A 20,341-nucleotide genomic window follows, 5' to 3' on the forward strand; every position below is an offset into this window, starting at 1 on the left:
ATAAAACACAAACACATATTATGTGTTTTTGTAACTTTAAATGGTTTTATCTATGCTTTGTTTAGTAGAATGAATAACACTATCATGCTCTTAAATTAATTATTTATTACAGTTGAATTGTTTTGCATGTATTTATTATGACTGCACTGTTTTCCGATGTCTGTACATGATTATATAACACATAAATCATTCAATTGCTCTTAATTCAGTATGTCTTGTTTGTACGTTTAGATTCAAGAAACGATTTCATGTCAAGTCTCATGCAGTGTGTGCTTTACTAAACAGGCATGGACATTGTTAGGGTCCTAATTATGTGCAAATGTCTTTTCTTTCATTGTAGATCACACGCAAGACTTATCAAGAGAGAAATTACTGTCACAGCTCAATGTGGAGCACAAGGAAGTGCTATTCCCTCCATTTCAACAGATTTCCAGGATCACAGCAAAATAACCACTTTAATCAATTGATCACTGATTGTGTGACAAACTAACCCTCTACCAAAGTCTGGAAAAAACACAAGTGTGAGTGAAACTTAACCACCATGAATTGCCTGACGTGAAAAACACAAGTGCTGGGTTTTTGGAAATGATACAATTTGTGATTCACGGCTAATTATTTGAGGAACTTACACAAACAGGCTTGCCATTCATTAGCTGATGTTGGTAATAAACAAAAAGAGTTTAACAAAATTAATAAATGAAAGGGAAATGCCATTAGATAGAGTCGTGAGTGCATCAATTGTGACTGGAAATAAACACCAAAATGGGTCTGAATGAGGAACAGAGCACAGATACTGTGACAATTAGTGCATTGTCGCTCTGTATTTGGATAAATATATTCTTCCCCTGTTTATCGACACTGTTAAACCCAATAAGTTAAGGTAACTTAAACCAATTGATGAAACTGATTGCAATAAACCATTTAAGTTAAAAAGCTAATCCTAATGAGTACTGTGAACTTAATCTATTTAAGTACATGACACAATTTGAGCAGTAAAACCCAGTAAATGAAGAGAACTCAAACCAACTGAGTACTGTAAAACTCAATAAAGGCAACTCAAACCCTTTGAGGAAACCGATTGCAACAAACCATTTGAGTTAAAAAAAAAACTAATCTATATGAGTACTGTGAACTTTCTCTATTTAAGTTGAAGTAATGAGATATTTAAGTTATTACGTAAGTCTTGATTGCACATTAATGATGAACAACTGCTGTTAACAAACAGAATTAATGAAAAGAAACAAAACTACAGCGACCTCAGTCACATCATTAAAAAATATATAATATATGTTTAATCTATTGAAATCTTAGCAGAGGACCATTAAACAACTCCACGAACAGTATCAACAGCTTCAAAACTCTTTTCAAGTGAGTAGAATTAATTTCCAGTAAATTTTGAGTTAACTACACACAATTCTTTAAAAAAATTTGATTGGGTTTTACAGTGCAGGGACATTTCTTAAAGGCACATTGAAACAATCCTATGGACATCCAATACGATTTTTTTTCCCATGTATGAAAAATATTAAAGACATTTTTAGCTGAAAATGGGGTCCTTGGTTATTTGTACAATACAAGTTAATGGCTAATGGCAAATGAGCAGGCAAAAATAAATAAATAAAAAACTCCAAGCAGGTATTATGCTTTTTCACTCTGGTTGTCATTGACTTACATGGTATGGATAATTAATATAATAATTCTGGACCACAATTCTAGCCAAAAATGTTCATTAAAGGAATCTATTTTACCCCTTTTTCAAGATTTTTTTGTCGCCTGTGCCTTTAATGCTAGTTCTCCCCGCCCACCTTTGTGGCTGATGTGATAAAATAAAGACGGCAAAATCACTGTAATTCAGTACAAACATGCATTGTTTTGAAAACGATTTAAATTTGTAAAACTCATTCTTGATCACATTTGATGATGATTGATGGTCACAGTGAGCTGAACAGGTCTTTTAATACCAGTTTCTTTGCACACGTCCTGTCTTGTCGGTATGATTATATGCAATACTATGGAGACAAGTTAATACGGAGCTGTTAATCAATTCGGTGGGCTGGTAAACCGCACTCCTATGTCACGTTGTGGTTAGCCTCAAAATGGGAAAGATTTGGATTTTAACTTTAGGAAGTTAAAACAAGAGACATGTTGTGTTTCTATCACTCCAATATGACTGTAGACACACTATGTCTACACACATTTCTGTCCAAACAGCTTACAAAAGATGATTTTCATCATAGGTGCCCTTTAAAGTCCTTCTGATATAATAAAAGTCAACCACTTGGATGGTCTGAGAGTCAGTAAATTAAAGTTAAATGTTAATTTTTGGTGAACTGTCCCTTTAAGGCCCATTTACACCAATAACTATAAAATAATCATAATAAAAAAAATGCACAAAGGCACGGGGGATCAATACAAATGGAATGCATTTTCATTTTTTCTCAGCAGATGAATGATAAAAAAATAACAGCCAACAATCAATTATTCTTGTATTTAAAGTGGCAGATGATAAAACATATAATAAACAGAATGTTATTATTTGCTCTCATGGATCTATCAATGTTCTTGATGTGCAATAGGCCTAGGTAGAACGTCTTTAGATGGCTAGGGTCCATGTTTTTTTTTTTTTTTTTCAGGGCAAGTGTGACATAAAAGTTTGATCCAAGAATCATTTCCTCAACATCATCATGAGAGACAGTGAAGAGGGTACAGATTGCTGACCTACTTCTGAAGTATAGAGACTAAAAGAGAATATTGGCTCACTCCCACTGGGACTTGTGCTCTCGCTGGCAGGCTGATAGAAACATCTACATACTCATAATTAAATGATCTACAGTCTATATGTAGGTAGCAGACACACTCCCTGAGCCTATAATTAAATATATTATCTTATAATGAAGTCACTGTCCACTAAAGTACATGGTAATTTTATGCAAATACACAGGTATGTCTGAAGAGAGATCGCTCCCTCAGAATATTAACAGTGTCTAGTGTTAAAATAATTTAAGGTATATGATTTATGTGATTATGGGTTTAATAGTCCAAGATGTTCTGGGTTAAATATTACCACAAAACAACTGCTCTGGGTTTTGTTTTTGGTTAACATGTGATCAGTTGTGTTTTATTACTGAATGGATATTTACTGTATTCATGGGAGATACATCATACTCCGTAAATGATGCTTGATCATATGTTTACACAGGAGGGAAGTTCAGCCCGGTGAAAAGCTGAGATGGCTGCGGCTTTACCACAAGAGGACTAGGGATTTGGAGATGATAATTCCCCACAAAGTGTGATTAAGGTCATCAGTTTTTAACCACATGCTTTTTTTTTTGCGACTGCATGTGAAAGCAGAAATAGAATTATGTCTCTTTAGATTGTGTCATTATGCACAAATTGGAAACACTCTTTCTTTAAATCCTTCACAACACACAAGTCAAACAAACAATCTTATGTTCAGATTGTTACAGAATTTTTTTTAATGGTATTCAATGTTTCTTTATTCTGTATAAAAAAGAAAAATGTTTCTAAAAGAAGTTTCTTTAAAAAAAAGTCAATTTAAGAATTCCTGAATATGTCAGTTGATCAAAATAAAATGTTATTTAACTCTTCTGAAGTTTTTATTTTATGAAAAATATATAAAAAATAAAAATAAATGCTATAAATGCTAAATAAATGTCAAAATGTTTGTTTTAAATCTGTAATTATAAATGTCTTTATAATATATATTCAATATATATATATTCAAAGAGACCCCCTTTGAAATTTAACCCCCCTTTATATATATATATATATATATATATATATATATATATATATATATATATATATATATATATATATATATATATATATATATATATATTTATATATTTATATGACAAAGGTCCAGAATTGGTCCCAAACATGAGCACATTTGTCCTATTTCGACTGCTATGCCATTATACACTAATAAATACTGATTATAACCCATCTGAGAAGGCTTTAAGACCAATAAAAAGGTTTGAAGCACCAAATGCAGCCCATATTAAAGTTACATTTTTAATACTAATTAGGCTATTGCTGTCATACATGAATTTTTCAATTTTACTTATTTAAAAGATAGGCTAGAAAAATCATGAAGCTATACATCATTATTATTTTCTTATTCAAATAGCCAAATTTTGAATCAGGGAGGTTGAATGTGCTGGCCAATTTGTTATTTGTCTAATAATTGACAATAGGCAACAGTTTCCTTTTTAAAACTTTAACAGATTCATATTTGGTTATTTATATTATAAATTTACCCATTAATTGATTTTATTAACATCTTCCCCTAAACCCCTGAATTGTACAGTGTCACAAAAATGATGCTATATTGATGTGCGTATCTGGAGCTGTATCCTGTCTAGACTTTAACCAAAAAAGGTGCTTAAAATATCGCTAAAATGTAGCATTTAAACTTCATATTTAATTAGAAATGAGGCTAATAACTGTAAAAATGTCTGCCTTTTGAGAAAAAAAGTAACCCCCCTTTCACCAGGCTGTCTACGTGCCTGATACATAAATCGATTTATAAATGGTAAACTGATAAATGATGACAAAACATGATTCATTTAAAGGGTTAATAAAAATGTAATTTTTTTTTGTTTATTACAATGTTTATTATATACAGTTAAAATCAGAATTATTAACCCCCTGAATTGTTAGCCCCCCTGTTTGTTTATTCCCCAATTTCTGTTTAACGGGAGAAGATTTTTTCAACACATTTCTAAACATAACAGTTTTAATAACTCATTTCTAATAAATAATTTATTTAATCTTTACCATGATGACAGTAAAAAATATTTTACTAGATATTTTTCAAGACACTTCTATACCGCTTAAAGTGACATTTAAAGGTTTAACTAGGTTAACTGGGTTAACTAGGCAGGATAACTGATTGCAACTATATATATAATTCTGATTGCAACTATATATATATATATATATATATATATATATATATATATATATATATATATATATATATATATATATATATATATATATATATATATATATATATATATATAGTTGCAATCAGAATTATTAAACCCCCTTTGAAATTTAACCCCCCTTTTTATATATATATATATATATATATATATATATATATATATATATATATATATATATATATATATATATATATATATATATATATATATATATATATATATATAACAATTTTGCATTATTATTAATTAAATTAATGAATCATAAAAATGTTAAATTATTTCATAAGATGCTTCTGGAAATTGTTATTACTTTTAATAATAAAGGTGTATTACAGTTTTAGCCCATAGAAATGTCAATGAAGCAAGAGTGGAAGAGAGATATTATCAAAGTGAAGAGCCACCATTACAGACACTAATAATTAAAATCCGTTATCGTTTCTCTATTATGCACAGCTCGTGATCTTCATTATAGCGCCCTTAATCTTTATCGCACAGTAGGCAACGTGAATGCTGAGTCGTCTGATGTGACTCTTATCATTTCACCTATATCCACCCCCTCTCCTCCTCTCTCGCTTTCAGTCTCTGTGCCCTCATGATGCCACGGCGCTCGCTAATCCGCTCTCCGCGGCGCACATGCTCAGTACCGATCACTGTGGCGATCTGTAATGGCTGCGGGATGATGTGATACGAGTCCCGGTGCCGCGCCGCGTCTCTTCGGTAGGAATGCCTTTTCCTTGAGACCGCCAACCACTCCGTTCATTCCTCCGTCAACATGGTTGGCATCCGACAGAAGAATAAACGTCGGACATCGTAGTCTCGAGCACGTGCGAGGGCGATATTCGTGTAAGTTGAATGTTTATTTTGTGTCTGTAAATTGCGGTTCATTGAGCGGGGGATCCGGACATGCGTGTGTCAGTGTTTGTTATCCGAGGTCACTACAGTTCAGAGCAGCATCTCTAGAGAGACAAGGCACGAATATAGACGCGTGCTGCATAGAGCTGCATTTATATATAACGTTAGCGTGTTTTGATTCCATTTCAGTGCATGTTGCGTTTTATTGCAAACGTTTAACACCGGTTATCACAACGTGCTAAACCAGCGTCACGTTGAGTATCATTAACGATAACCTTATACTTCTGTTTCTTACGTTGGTCGTTCCTATGTATATTAATATGAGTAAAACAGAAGTTATTCGTGTAGATGCGCTTATTTAGCACCGCAACAGGCTCACTGTGCGACCAGCCAGTCACACACAATGAATTTTCAATGAGCTCGGGGGTTACTACAGTTCATTTCGACAGTTCCTGCTGCCTCCAACACTAAAATGCATTATCAGATGTCGTGGTGTGGTGCGGGCGGTCAGAAATGCTTCCTAAAACGGTTAAACTTCTGTAAAAGGATACCTAAAACAGCAAGATGATAAAATGTAGATTTTAAAGCAACCGTTTTAATGGTTTTGAAATATGTCAGTATTCATAAAGTTATTAGACTGTCTGTGGTAACAGAAATGTGTTCTCCTTTACGAGGTAACCATAGCAACAGTAGGCCGCATGAGGGGTTTTCGTAAACTGTCTAAATAGTAAATGCTATATTTATGTCTTCATTGAATTCACAGTATTTATCACAGTATATTTGCATATAAAAAGTGTCAAAAAAATGTGTTTTGGCTGGTTTAAGCTGGAAGTTGCTTGTTTTAGCTGGTTTCCAAGCTTGGCTAAGCTGTTCAAACTGGTTTTCCATGCTTTCCATATTTTACACTTGGTAAAGCCAGCTAAGACCAGTTTAAGACCACATTTTAATTAATTTATTAATTTATTTACTTAAAATACATAAATACAGTGAATAAAATGTATTTCATTCCAAAAATTTCTAAAATGGACTGATGGTTGATTTCTGAAAATTGTTCTGTAAGGGAACGTGTCATTCATTTGGTTCTCAGATTTGTTTTCTTTATTAAAAACACAAATGTACAAACCCTGTTATTATCCTTGACTTCAGCCCAATGGGCTCTATGCACCGCTAGTGTTTTTTAGCCAACGGTAAACTTCCGGTGAAAGTTTGGAAAATGGAATTTAACGCAGTGCTTCTTGTCCAGTCTGAGACCCGCTTTATTTCAAATATCTATTAGGCAGTGCAGAATACTTATTTTTAAAGAAAACAGATCTTAAACATGCCGATTTTGTAATGAAAAGACAGTTTACCAGAAGCCGTCGGGCTGGCTGGCTGAAAATTAAAAGTCTGTGTGCATATACCCCTTTGAACCTACATCTTTAACAGTTTTATTATGCTAAAAACTGTTATTTGTCATTAAAAAAACTAACAGAAATAGCAAAGTTGTTATCATTCACATCAGTTGATTAAAAACATGAAATTATATATCAAGTCTACAAATATATAATACAAATAAATTTACAATTGTCCCCATGTTTCGGTCAGTCCTGTCATATTTGCATTAAATTGAACAAAATGCATGCAAAACACCTTTAACGCTATGAAAGGAAGTGACATCATCTGTCATTGAATTGTATGCTTTTATGCTTGTTTTAGTATGATTTTTTTGAGGAAGACAAGCTTAAAAGTCAGGCACTGTCACATTTTTTTTAGATTAGATTAGATTCAACTTTGTCATTCGACATGTACAAGTACAAGGCATTGAAACGCAGTAAGCGTTGTCTGGTATCCCGCTGTTTAGCCATGTTTCTGTGAAAATCATGACATTACAGTTCCATAATCTTTTGCTGTGGTTGATGCGCAGTCGAATCTCATCCATTTTGTTCACCAGTGACCGTACATTGGCGAGAAAGATGCTGGGTAAAGAGAGCCGGTGTGGTGTTAGCTTTAGCTTAGCTCTTAGCCCGCCGCGCTTCCCCCGTCTTTTATGTGCCTTATGAGAAAAAACTGTCATGAGGTTAAAAAAAAGTTCTTACTTTTTTCATAATTCTGAAAAAAGCTTAGAATTGCAACATTAAAAGGGATAGTTCACCCAAAAATGAAAATGTACTCACCTTTGAATGGTTCCAAACCTTTGAGAGATTGATGAGAATCTTTCATCTGTTGAACACAAAAGAAGATATTTTGAAGAAAACTAAAAACCTCATTCATTCATTCATTTTCTTTTCAGCTTAGTCCCTCTATTAATCAGGGGACGCCACAGCGGAATGAACTGCCAACTTATCCAGCACGTTTTACGCAGCGGATGCTCTTCCAGTTGGAACCCAACACAGGGAAACACCCATACACTCTAACATTCACACTCATACACTACGGCCAATTTAGCTTATTTAATTCATCCATAGCACATGTCTTTTTTGACTGTGAGGGAAACCGGAGCACCTGGAGGAAACCCATGCAAACACAGTGAAAACATGCAAACTCCACACAGAAATGCCAACTGACCCAGCCGAGGCTCGAACCAGCAACCTTCTTGCTGTGAGGCAATTGTGCTACCCACTGCGCCATCGTGACGCCCTCCAAAATCTGAAACTTCTGGTCAATAAAAGAAAGAAAGTCAACAAGCCAAATATGATGTCAGAATTTTCAGTTTTGGGTGAACTATCCCTTTAAACCCTTTTAAAGTATCTGAAAATATAAATTTAGAATTGAGAGAAACTCGCAGCATAAAAAGTCCTAATTGCGAGTTTCTCACATCTCCTGTGAAAATATCAGAATAGAGAGATTTATTATGAAAATTGTAAGACATTAACTCTAATTGTGAGGCTTGATCTCAAAATCGCAATTGCAGAAATGTATTTAGAACTGCAAGATGTGCATCTAATGCGAGACGTTCTTAAAATTGTAAGATACTGTGACGATCTTTTAACAAAATTATATGAAACAAATTAAAGGTGAAGAGCGCTTTCATTTTTTTCTTAAATGCTGCAAATCTATTGCAAAATAATATATTTCTGCCATAACCACTTTGCTATTTAAAAAACAAATAAATGAGCAATTCCAGCGTTATGGATGTGACATTTGCAGTAAAAACTCAAAACATAAATACACATAGAAAGTAAATGTTAGCATTATATTGAAGCATCTGTTTATATTTTCCAAAACAACTAACCACGGAGTTATGGGAGCAGAAAAATATCAATCTGTAAACATGTTTTGTACTTTAACTGAAGAAAATAAACATGCGTTATGTATGTGACCCAAAAGTCTGCGAGTTTACAGTATACAACATACTTTGTAGAAATTCTGTGAATTAAACTGCACAGCTTAAAATAAATCATGCTAATCAAAAGGATAAGAGTCCGCTCTCTATAGAACAAAAATGATTAATTTTATTTTATTTGACATTTTAGCATTTATGAGGGAAGATTGTTGTTATGGATGTGATGTCTCTCCGTTATGGTTGTGACAGATGTGAAATTGCCACTTGTGTGACTTTGGTAAATCAAGTACATAAGTTTGAATTTGAAAACATTGACAGAGACAATTTTGAGCATTTCTGAAGTACTGTAAAATACTTGTTTACACAAAAAAAACATAGAACGAGTTTCTGTGTTTTGGTAAAAACTATTTTTTTTTCATAGCAAGGTTGACATTTGCATGGAATTGCTCATATATATATATATGTATGTGTATATATATATATATATATATATATATATATATATATATATATATATATATATATATATATATATATATATATATATATATATATATATATATATATATATATATATATATATATTGAATAATACAAACTAAAGAAGACTCACTAATATAAACAAACTGAACTGTGACTGTGCTGGGATTTTACATTTAAAAAAATAAATATCAGCATATCTGTCTTCTGGCATAAGCTGAGGTCTTTGCACATTTTCAGTACAAAGTCCCCTGCTGATGAAGAAACTCTTTCACTCAGGACTGAGATGGCTGGTGTGCAGATGTAAGCCTTTCTTAAACCAGAGAGCAGTGTGTACTGAGGTGGTCAATAGGCCCTCTGATCCAGGGGACTGGCATACACTACTGATTATAAAATGACTAATTATAAAGTAGAATAAGGACAGGAGTTGAACATGATTATGAAGGTGAATAATTAATATTACTTGTTACTCCTGTGAAAATGTCAGAATGGAGAGATTTATTCTGAAAATTGTAAGACATTAACTCTAATTGTTGAGGCTTAATCTTAAAATCAATGGCAGAAATGTATTTAGAATTGCAAGGTGTGCATCTAATGCGAGACGTTCTTAGAATTGTGAGATACTTACTGTATAAGCTTGTAATTGTGAAAAAGACGTTATAATGGCAAGACATAAACTCAGAATTGTCGCAGTTACCCTTATTTATTTATTTAATTCTGTGGCAGAAGCAATCTTCCATACTGAAGTCCTGTAAAAGTTGCTGTACAAAAGAAGTTATAACAAGTGACTGCTTCTCCAGAAGTCTGTACACTGAGTGCAAAACAGATGCAATATATTTACTATTATGTAACCGTTTCCCTATATAGACAAGGCTGGTTCTTGCAGTTGTTATGGTAATTTTGACAATCAAGTTATTTGCAAAGCACATTACTTGCTGTGTTATGGTATATAATGATGTGTTTTAGATTGTTTTTAGCCTCTGTCTGTGCTTCATTGTGTGTGTGTGTTTGAAAAGCACGTTGCCCTGAGGAAACCAGTTATGTAATAACCTGTGTTTACTGTCTATATTAAACTTCACTGCACAATGTTGCCACATATTACATTTAGTCTGTCTAATTATAGCTTGTATACAAACTTTTTGTATTTGCTTCTGTTTTCGGTTGATTGAATACTTGCTTGTCTTGTGCTTAGAGCATCAGTTATTTTACTGATGGACAGTCATGAACCTGCCTCTATCTTTGTGTTTCTGATATCAGTGCAGTGCTGGTGTGAGATAGTGCCAGTGAATTGCCTGTGGTTGGCGGTAGTCAGGACTCAGGAGTGATGGCTGTGAAGGAGCGGGTGGAGGCGGTGCTGAATGTGGGCCTGCGGGTCCCCAGTATCATGTTGCTTGAGGTGCTGTACCGCTGGGATGTCAGCTCCTTTTTCCAGAAGATCCAGAGGAGCAGCCTCAACAACAACCCCCTCTTCCAGTACAAGTACCTGGCCCTCTACCTTCACTATGTGGGTAAGTGACAAATTGCTACTGTTATGTGATATTACAATAGTATATGAATGAGGAGTAGTTTTGCCATAAAATTACCATGTATTACCATCTCTGTCTGCACCATTTTTAAAAGAAATAAAAGGGTTTTTATCAGTGTTTATTTTTCGTTTGACATGATCATATGAGTGCAGAGTTTGGATTGTTTATGCACATTTTGCAATTTGTGTGAACACTTTTGTTATTATGATTGTAATATTCACTGGTCAGTTTGACCCACGATTGAACAGATTTCACTTAAAAGGATGTAATTTATAATCTAAGATTTTCAGCTATCTTCTGAATGATTTTTCATTTATGCAAAGCAGTGTGTCCTGCCTCAAGTGCAAACATTTTTGTCAGCAAGCATGGTAATTTTGCATTAAAAAAGTTAGAATTTTGTCTATATTAAGATATTTAGATTTTAAATATTAATTTTTTTGCAAAAGGTATAGGCCTGCACAACATATTGTTTCAGCATCAATATTGCAATGTGCAATTAGTCACATCACAGGACAAGCAATGTCATGTTGGGATTAATATAACATGACATTATCTAATTTAAACGGTGTCAAAGTAATTTTAATGTGTTTAAAGACATGTGACTTAGATTTTAGGCTAACTTTAAACCATTTGGGCACAATAAATTATAAAGTTTGCCATTTTAACAAAAAAAAGAATTGTGGTGAATTAATTATTCAATTAAATATGTATATGGTGTCAATTTACGTTTGATTATTGCATTTTGAACCTCAATGCTGTTAGATTTCCCCGAAAACCATGAAGCAATGTTTATTAAATTTTATATTAACCTTGGATAAAAATATCACAGTTTCATGGGATTGTGATTACTGCTCTAAAATATATTCTTTTTAAATGTCTGCGTAAAAAAGCAACAACTTTTCCCCCTTTAAACACAATATTTTTTATTTTAAGAAACATTTATAATATTTTGGAGCAGTAAACATGTCAGGCATGTCAGGTTTTCATTAGTTTCAAAAACACAAATTTCTTTTTTTCTGCTAGGGATACTGTTGTCCTAAAGCTGAAAAAAAAGTAAATAAAAAAAAAATCCTACACATACCTTAGGAAGGGTATAGCAGAAAATTTGGTGATTTTAAAACCTTGACTTTTCCAAACCACGGTATACCTTGAAAACGGTTATCATCTCATGCCTAATTGTTACTTTGTATATTTTTGTATAATTTAATGCACTCCAAATCCCAATTAATGTAAAACGATGAATTCTTTCTAAATGGAGAAATTCATAAAGATATTTCAAATCGACATATATATATATATATATATATATATATATATATCGAAGGAAAACAAAATATCACAATGTCAGTTTTTTTTTTCCAATATCGTGCAGCCCCATAAGGATATAGTAATGTTAAAGTTTACTGTTTTTTAATAAGATTTATTTATCCGATTTTTATGACAGTTAAACAAACAAGAGTAAAAAAAGAAAAGAAAAAAGGTTTACTGTTTTAAACCAATTAAAAAAATGTTTGTGTGTAAATTATTTTGAATTTGGGTTAATTTGGCCAGCAAACTTTAACTAAAACCCTGAATTCATACACAATGTAATGTTTAAAAATAAAGATTCTAGATTGCACAGCAAAGCAGTCAAATCTTAGTTTGCTTTAGTCTTTTGTGCAAGGAAATGATCTTAAATGCTATTAAATATATGGATGTTTTTCATAGATGCATTATTGTCAATAGAGAACCTCTGTTTTTGATAGTGTTCTAACTTGTTTCTTAACTTTTCTATACATCAAAATTTGCCACCTAGCAGAATGGTTAATCATAAAATGCGTAGTCCAGGGCTTTCAAGATTCTTATTAAGATTCTTAGCCATTAGAATAAGAATAAGTAGCAAGTTGTTCTAGAGGTCAGACAGGAGGCCTGTTTATAATATTACTCCAGATTGTCACTCATTTGAGTAATGGTGGCAGAGGCAGCGAGATGATTGAGTGGAGAATAGAAAAAAAGCTTAAAAGAGTTGGCAAAAAGCCTTGTATGCGAAAGAAAAATCCCCAGAAAATAAATAAATGCAACCTATATCTCAGTGTTTATTTAGCTGGTGGTCCTGCTGCCACAGGGCTCTCACAGCCCCTGTCCGAGTTTTAAAAAGACTCAGTGGAGCGCGGTTGGTCCTAACTAACATCCCAACAGACAGCACTCATAATATATTCACTGGCATCCGTCTATGTTGAAATTGTGAATTACTCCGCCACTTTCCATATTATCTGTGTTTGCTCTCCATTTGAATGCATTTATTTATTTATTTATTTGGCTTCAGCTCATTTGGCCTAGTTTGTAGAAGAATTTAGTACAATTCCAAGCCTCCCTCCATTTAACCCATGTTTAAGTGGTTTGTGAACTTTAATTAAAGCCACAGACTCCTGTAAAACTGGCTTTTGGAGCAGATGTTTGTGTTGTACCCGAAGGAACAAACCCTAATGACCCTGCATTTGTCTCATTGGTGTATGTGTGTGTGGTCATGCGCTTATGCCCATGCGGCTGTTATTTACCCTAGAGAGGATGCTTTTAAGGTTACATGGGGATGTTTGTATAAAAAGAAGGGCAGCATTGACTCTAGAATATAGAGCAGCACTCAATCAACTGATGAATACAAACAAAAAAACTGTGTGTCAATCTGTGTATTCAGTTTACTGGTAGAAAAATAATCAACATGGGCTCATTCTGAAAACGTAGCCCTATATACAATTCTGGAGATCACAAATTATGTAGCTAGAAGTACGTATGGCTGCATTTCATCTTTAAAATGAACGCTACATGGTGGTATGACTGCGGTGCTTTTTGCACTTACCAGCTGACGCTTCCCTTAGTATGGACTGCTTTCCCGCTGGCACTAGTTTGTCCAGTAGCTCACCATGTATGTCAGCAGACTTGAGACAAAGAGAGGAGTTGACCACGATGACAAGGTTCTAGTTTGTCGATGAATAGTTTCAGAAAGCGGGTAAGACAAAAACAGCAACAAAAATAAAAAAACAAGTAAATAACAAGGTGAGAATGTGGTAAAATCTAAAAAAGTGGTAAAAATCAGGCGAGGCCCTTTCTTTTCTCTGGATTGCTTTCTAAAACTCTCAGTTGGGTTTAGGGAAGTGGGTGGGCGGTGCAATCTGTGCTTTTTGAAAACACTATTGGTTGAGTTTAGGGGAGGAGGAGGGTGGGTCAGTCGATCAGTCAGTGAGTCAGTAAGTCAGTCGACAGTGGCCTCTGGTGTATTTACATGAGAAGAACAGGCGCAAATGGCACTCGTGAAAGAAATTTGAGATCTTGAAAAGTGTACACATCGGCCTCTGGTGGATTCGCGAAAGCAAAAACTGCAACAAAAAAAACGTAGCTCCTGGGATGTATTTGGCGCTCTCTAGAAATGTATATAGCGGTATGTTTTCAGAATGAGCCTGGGTTGAAACTAATTATTGCAATGAATACACAGTGAAATTGAAATGAATTGATATTTCACAGCTTATCCTTTTTATCACCGTCATACAGGTGGGCTGTTTTCAGTCCATATTTGATAAATGGTAACACTTTATTTTGTTACAATTCATAGTGTTAACACACCATTAACTAAGGCTATTAGCTCAATAAACTACTTATTAGCTGCTTATTAATAGTAAGTAAGGTGGAAGTAGAGTTTAGGTTTTGGGTAGGACTAGGGATGTAGAATAAAACTAAACTAAATAAAGGGCTAGTAATAAGCCAGTATTTAATAGCATGAATTGTGACATAACGTTTTACCAATAAAATAAACATTTATCTTGACAAACTATATATAATATCCCTAAATCATATTTAACTGTCAAGACTAAACTCAAAATGGTGTGACAATTAATTTATTCAAAATGCAATGCACTAAAACTAATTTGGTGTTTTCAGTTACTAGTAAATTTTGCAAACAAAAAAATGGCAAGTACTTGTTATTTGTAAAGATATTTGTGTGTGATATTGGTTTGCAACTTTTCTATTGCTTGTTGGTGTTAGAAATATTAAGTCCTTCAAGTTTTGGGATTTTTAAAACCATTCTGAAAATATACAGAGAAAAATATTGTGTTGTAAAACTATAAATATATTAGATATTGTTTTTAGAAACACTTTAGTCTAGGTCACAATTCGCAGTATTTACAAACCATTAATTAACACTTCTAGCTTAATAAACTACTAATTAGCTGTTTATTAGGGGTGTAACAGATCACAAATCTCACAGTTTGGATTGCATTATGGGTTTTTAATCAAGGATTGGACTATTTTTTTGAATCAGCCAAAAAGTAGAGGAGACAAAAGACAAATGTAATTTGCTTTCCATTTGTTACAAAAACAGTACTGCAAAACAATTTTGGTTTTAACAAACAGAACTTAGAACCTGTAATTTTATTAAATAAAATAAAGAAATAATAAGCTGAATAAAAATAAATTGTAAAATATTCAGTCCTGTGAAAATTTCACTGTTAGTACTACTGTTGCTGATAATGCTAAATGTAGAAATCTAACATTAGAATTTGTACAACCCATATTTATTTTTAGTGTCATTTTCAATTCAGTTATTCACTCATAAAACGTCATGTTGTACTGCTAGATGTATCATTTTTGAAGATTTATTTAGTGGCATATTTTTGATGGCTGGTTGTCGCCACCTATTCGTTAAATAATGCAACTGCTGCCTACAACTATCATTTTTGAGTGTCAAGTTAAATGCATATGATGGTGATTTTAATATTTACCATAAACATCAGTGGTTATATCTAAACTATAAACTGCTATCCCGCACTTCTGTGTTTTTTGACTGTTTGTAAACTGAAGATTGAATCTCTTTTTTTGATTTTTGCATTTTTCAAACACAGATTTGAATTCAGCGATTCAAAGGATAAATAGACATATGCAAATCACCATCATTTATAATTTATGTTGTGTGGTTATTGAGATCCTGATCTTTTAATGATCAATCATGCAGCTTACACTGAATGCATTAATGTAGGCTAAACATGTTGTGACAGAAAACACCTTTAATAACCTAAGAAACCCACCACATCCCGAATAACCTACCACAACTTCTTCCATCATCATTATATTTTACAGGAAAGCCTAAATGATTTTATACATCTGATTTGAATGATTGTTATAAATTTAGTAAAGTAAAAAAAAAAGTGTGTTCGAAACAGTGGGTTGTGATCCGTACGAAACACGCATCAACCGTGATCCGTTACACCCCTGTTTATTAATAGTTAGTAAAGTAGAAGTTGGCCTTAGGTTTTGAGTAGGATTAGGGATGCAGAATGAAATGAAATGAAATCATACTTTTATACCTACTAATGAACAGTTACTATCTTATAGGCAGGTAATAAGCTAAATTATGACCTAAACGAAAATGTTACCTTATTCATTCATGTAAAAAAGTTTTACTTTATTAAATATATTGAAACTAATTTAATTTTTCAAACTATTTTTACATTTTGAACCTTTTCTTTAACATTTTTACAAAACTTACTGGACACTAAGCACTACTGGACACTACAGCACTACTGGACAAAACTTAAAAACATTAAGATTTGCTACTTTTTTCTCACAAATGCAGCATTTTTTTTTTTAATTCAATAAACACAACACAACAAACCAATGTGATTCGTTTCCCATGTTAACGAAACAATAAGACTTTTATTTGTTTTCCTCTCAGTTGTTGCATTCACATAGAGCAGAAAACAATAGACTGAATTTTGCCATATCTGCAGTGCGGTATATTACTGCGTGGATGCTCTGACATTAGCTATTAGCTTGGAAGCAATGACTAGGTGTTGACATTTCAAATTTACCACTAGCAGAGCCCTTGCTGGTGTTCAGTTTAACAGTAGTTCAGCAGCTTCTGTTCTTGGCTGTAGCTTTGTTTTTTGCAGGTGTAGCTTGTCCAGTGTATATGGTGCGATGGTACCCTCAGGACCCCCTGCTGAATTGCGGGCTGAGTCCAAGAACAGCAGTTCCCACAGGTTGAAAAGTGCTGCTGTTAGGGGAAACTTTAATAGTCTTCTTTCATCTCAGGCTTGCTGGGTTCATAGCAGCGTTGAGCAAAAGCACCTGGCCCTGAGAAGCTCTGGTTTGCTTTTACTATAATGTAGCGGAAGGAATAGCTCTGCCTTGCCAGTGGAATAATGTGACACTGTAAGGCCATTAAAACTAATAGAGAGGACCATCTCAGACACTAGAAGTTGACATTTCTGCAGAACAGCTCTACTTTAACAGGCAATATCTATGTATTCTGGGGTTTAGCCCTTTATACTGAGGACATTTTGAGAGAATTGAGCCACCCAACCTTATATGTTTTACCCCTTGGTTTGAATGGTTTTCAGCACATTTGGGAGCACAATGGATCACTAGTCTCTCACACTGCTATACAGTGGTCTTGCTCCAGTCTTTTTCCAATCTCTTCCACAGTTCAGTGACTGTAATATAGGGATTGGAGATTAATCAAAATGAAATCACAAACGGAGTCATCTCACAGAAGGATTTATTTCAAACTTTTGAAAGAAGTTCTGAAGTCAGTTAGGAGTAAAAACATGTTATTGCAGTAATTTCAGGTGCAGAATTTAGCCGTTAAGTTACGCAAACTGCTGTCATTATCACAGAACGATTATCTTGATGTTATTATCATCCGATTCAATTGTTTTTGATTTTGAATGTGATTTTTGTGCAGCTTGTCCATGTACTGGCTGCTCCAACTAAGAACATGTGCTGGAGGTTTAATAAAACCGGCTTTACTGACCAAATGCTCATAGAGACATCACCTACGATTAATTAAAATGTTTACCTCCTCCCATCAGGAAAAGTCACCAACAATCAAGACTGCATGATTATTTGCTGTCATGGCTTTGCAATCAAAAAATGTCAGTTATATTGAAAGTCAAGGGGGCAAAAGCAGCAACTAATAATAATAATTAATAATAATTTCTTACAGTTATATAGCGATTTTTCTGGACACTCAAATCACTTTACACATATTTAGGGTGAATCTCCTCATCCACCAACATAACCGAAGGGTAGTACATTTGAACAATACACAAGGGGTGAACAAATATTGAATGAAAACAATCCCCAAACCATGTCACTTCCTCCTACACCTTTTACTGGCTTCTGTACACACTTTGGTTTCACAAGTTTCACAAGGATGTTTCACAAATAAACTTGTTTTCAACACAAAAATGACGCTTAGACAAGTAATCTGTCCATACAACAAGCTCCTCTGCAAAAAAATCTTTTGATTCTCTTAAACATAGAGTCTTGCTATGCTGAAAACGTTTGTTTATACTAAAATGGTCAGCAATTCCAACTGCAGTGTTGATTTGTCTTCCCGTTCATTTGTCTGGATTTTTGAGGGACTTTTATGCATTATTTCTGAAATCGCAGATCAAGAATGGCCAGCTAACTTTCCTATGGTAAAAGGCTCATCTTTTGGCTTTCACCTGGACAACTTGCTGTCAGTTGTTTTAGTCACTTTCTTGCAAAGTCAGTAAAAACAGGAAAGTTGGACTGCCAGTTATGGTTTATTCAATTAATAAACCGTCAGATATATTGTTTTTACGAGTTGAATGCACATGAAAGCCACCACAAAGTCATTATCACAATTGAGAAACTCAACATTTTTTTAACCCTAAGTTGAGTGCAGGTCAGTGAGAAACATGGTAGAATCCCTAGCTGTGTTTCCGTCAAAAGATGCAAATTAAACGAGAAAATGGAATATTGCATAAAACTTTTGCGATTATACAGGTAGCACCGTTTCCATTTAGTCAAAGAGAACAAATTCATCACTTCCTGATAAACTCAACCCAGGCTCATTCTGATTAAGTATTGCTATATACATTTCTGGAGAGAGCAAAATACGTCCCAGGAGCTACATTTTTTTGTAGTTTTTGTTTTCACAAATCCACCAGAGGCCACTGTGTATGCTTTTTTGGATCTCAAATTTCATTCACGCCTGCTGTTCTCACGTAAATCCACCAGAGGCAGCTGTTGACTGACTGAATGACTGACACACCCTCCTCCTTCCCTAAACCCAACCGATAGTCTTTTAAAAAGCACCGGTTGACCCGGCCACCCCCTTCCCTAAACCCAACCGCAGTGTTTAAAAAAGCAATCCAGAAAAAGAAAAGCCCTCGCCTGATTTTTACCACGGGAAAACCGGAGCAACTGAAGGAAACCCCCGCGAACGCAGGGAGAACATACAAACTGCACACAGAAACGCCAACTGACCCAGCCGAGGCTCGAACCAGCGACCGTCTTGCTGTGAGGCGACAACACTACCTACTGCCCCACTGCATCACCCACTCTACTATTTACTTGTTTATTTTATTTTATAGCTTTAGTTTTTGTCTTACCCGCTTTCTGGAACCATTCTTTGCCGAACTCCGCCATGTGTCTCAAGTCTGCTGACGTACACGTCGAACTACCAGACAAACAGGTAACAGGATGTTTTTCAGCAGCAGGAACTGGAAGACTAGTCAGAATAGAGGGAAAGATGAATGCAGCAATGTACAGAGACATCCTGAATGAAAACCTGCTTCAGAGCGCTCTTGACCTTAGACTGGGGCGACGGTTCATCTTCCAGCAGGACAATGACCCAAAGCACACCGCCAAAATATCAATGGAGTGGCTTTACAACAACTCAGTGAGTGTCCTTGAGTGGCCCAGCCACAGCCCAGACCTAAATCCTATTGAACATCTCTGGAGAGATCTGAAAATGGCTCTACACCGTCACTTCTCATCCTACCTGATAGAGCTTGAGAGGTACTGCAAAGAGGAATGGGCAAAAATTCCCAAAGACAGGTGTGCCAAGCTTGTGGCATCATATTCAAAAGACTTGAGGCTGTAATTGCTGCCAAAGGTGCATCAACAAAGTATTGAGCAAAGGCTGTGAATACTTATGTACATGTGATTTCTCAGGTTTTTTTATTTTTAATAAATTTGCAACAATTTCAAAAAATATTTTTTCACATTATCATTATGGGGGTATTGTGTGTAGAATTTGGAGGAAATAAATTAATTTAATCCATTTTGGAATAAGGCTGTAACATAAAAAATGAGTGAAGCACTACTTTCCAGATGTACTGTACCTCTTGCTACATAATACACAACCTTCAGAAATGTATATAGGGCTACGCTTTCAGAATGAGTCTATGTTGGATAAACTGGTGCCAAATGTCAAAAAGAAAAATGGAATTTGCTGGGCT

At 34.4% G+C, this 20,341-nt stretch overlaps 1 protein-coding gene across 1 annotated transcript in view; it reads left to right on the forward strand.

Moving 5' to 3' along the window:
• Positions 1 to 5,566: 5,566 nt before the first annotated feature.
• Positions 5,567 to 20,341, forward strand: part of rnf145a (ring finger protein 145a) — a 42,475-nt gene continuing 27,700 nt past the window's right edge. The window contains exons 1-2 of the mRNA XM_056472276.1: positions 5,567 to 5,819; positions 10,828 to 11,078. Coding sequence (XP_056328251.1) covers positions 10,895 to 11,078 — 184 coding nt within the window. The 5' untranslated portion in view covers positions 5,567 to 5,819; positions 10,828 to 10,894. The remainder of the gene's footprint in view (positions 5,820 to 10,827; positions 11,079 to 20,341) is intronic.

This window comes from Danio aesculapii, chromosome 14 (genome assembly GCF_903798145.1).
Source record: "Danio aesculapii chromosome 14, fDanAes4.1, whole genome shotgun sequence".
NCBI classification, from domain to species: Eukaryota; Metazoa; Chordata; class Actinopteri; order Cypriniformes; family Danionidae; genus Danio; species Danio aesculapii.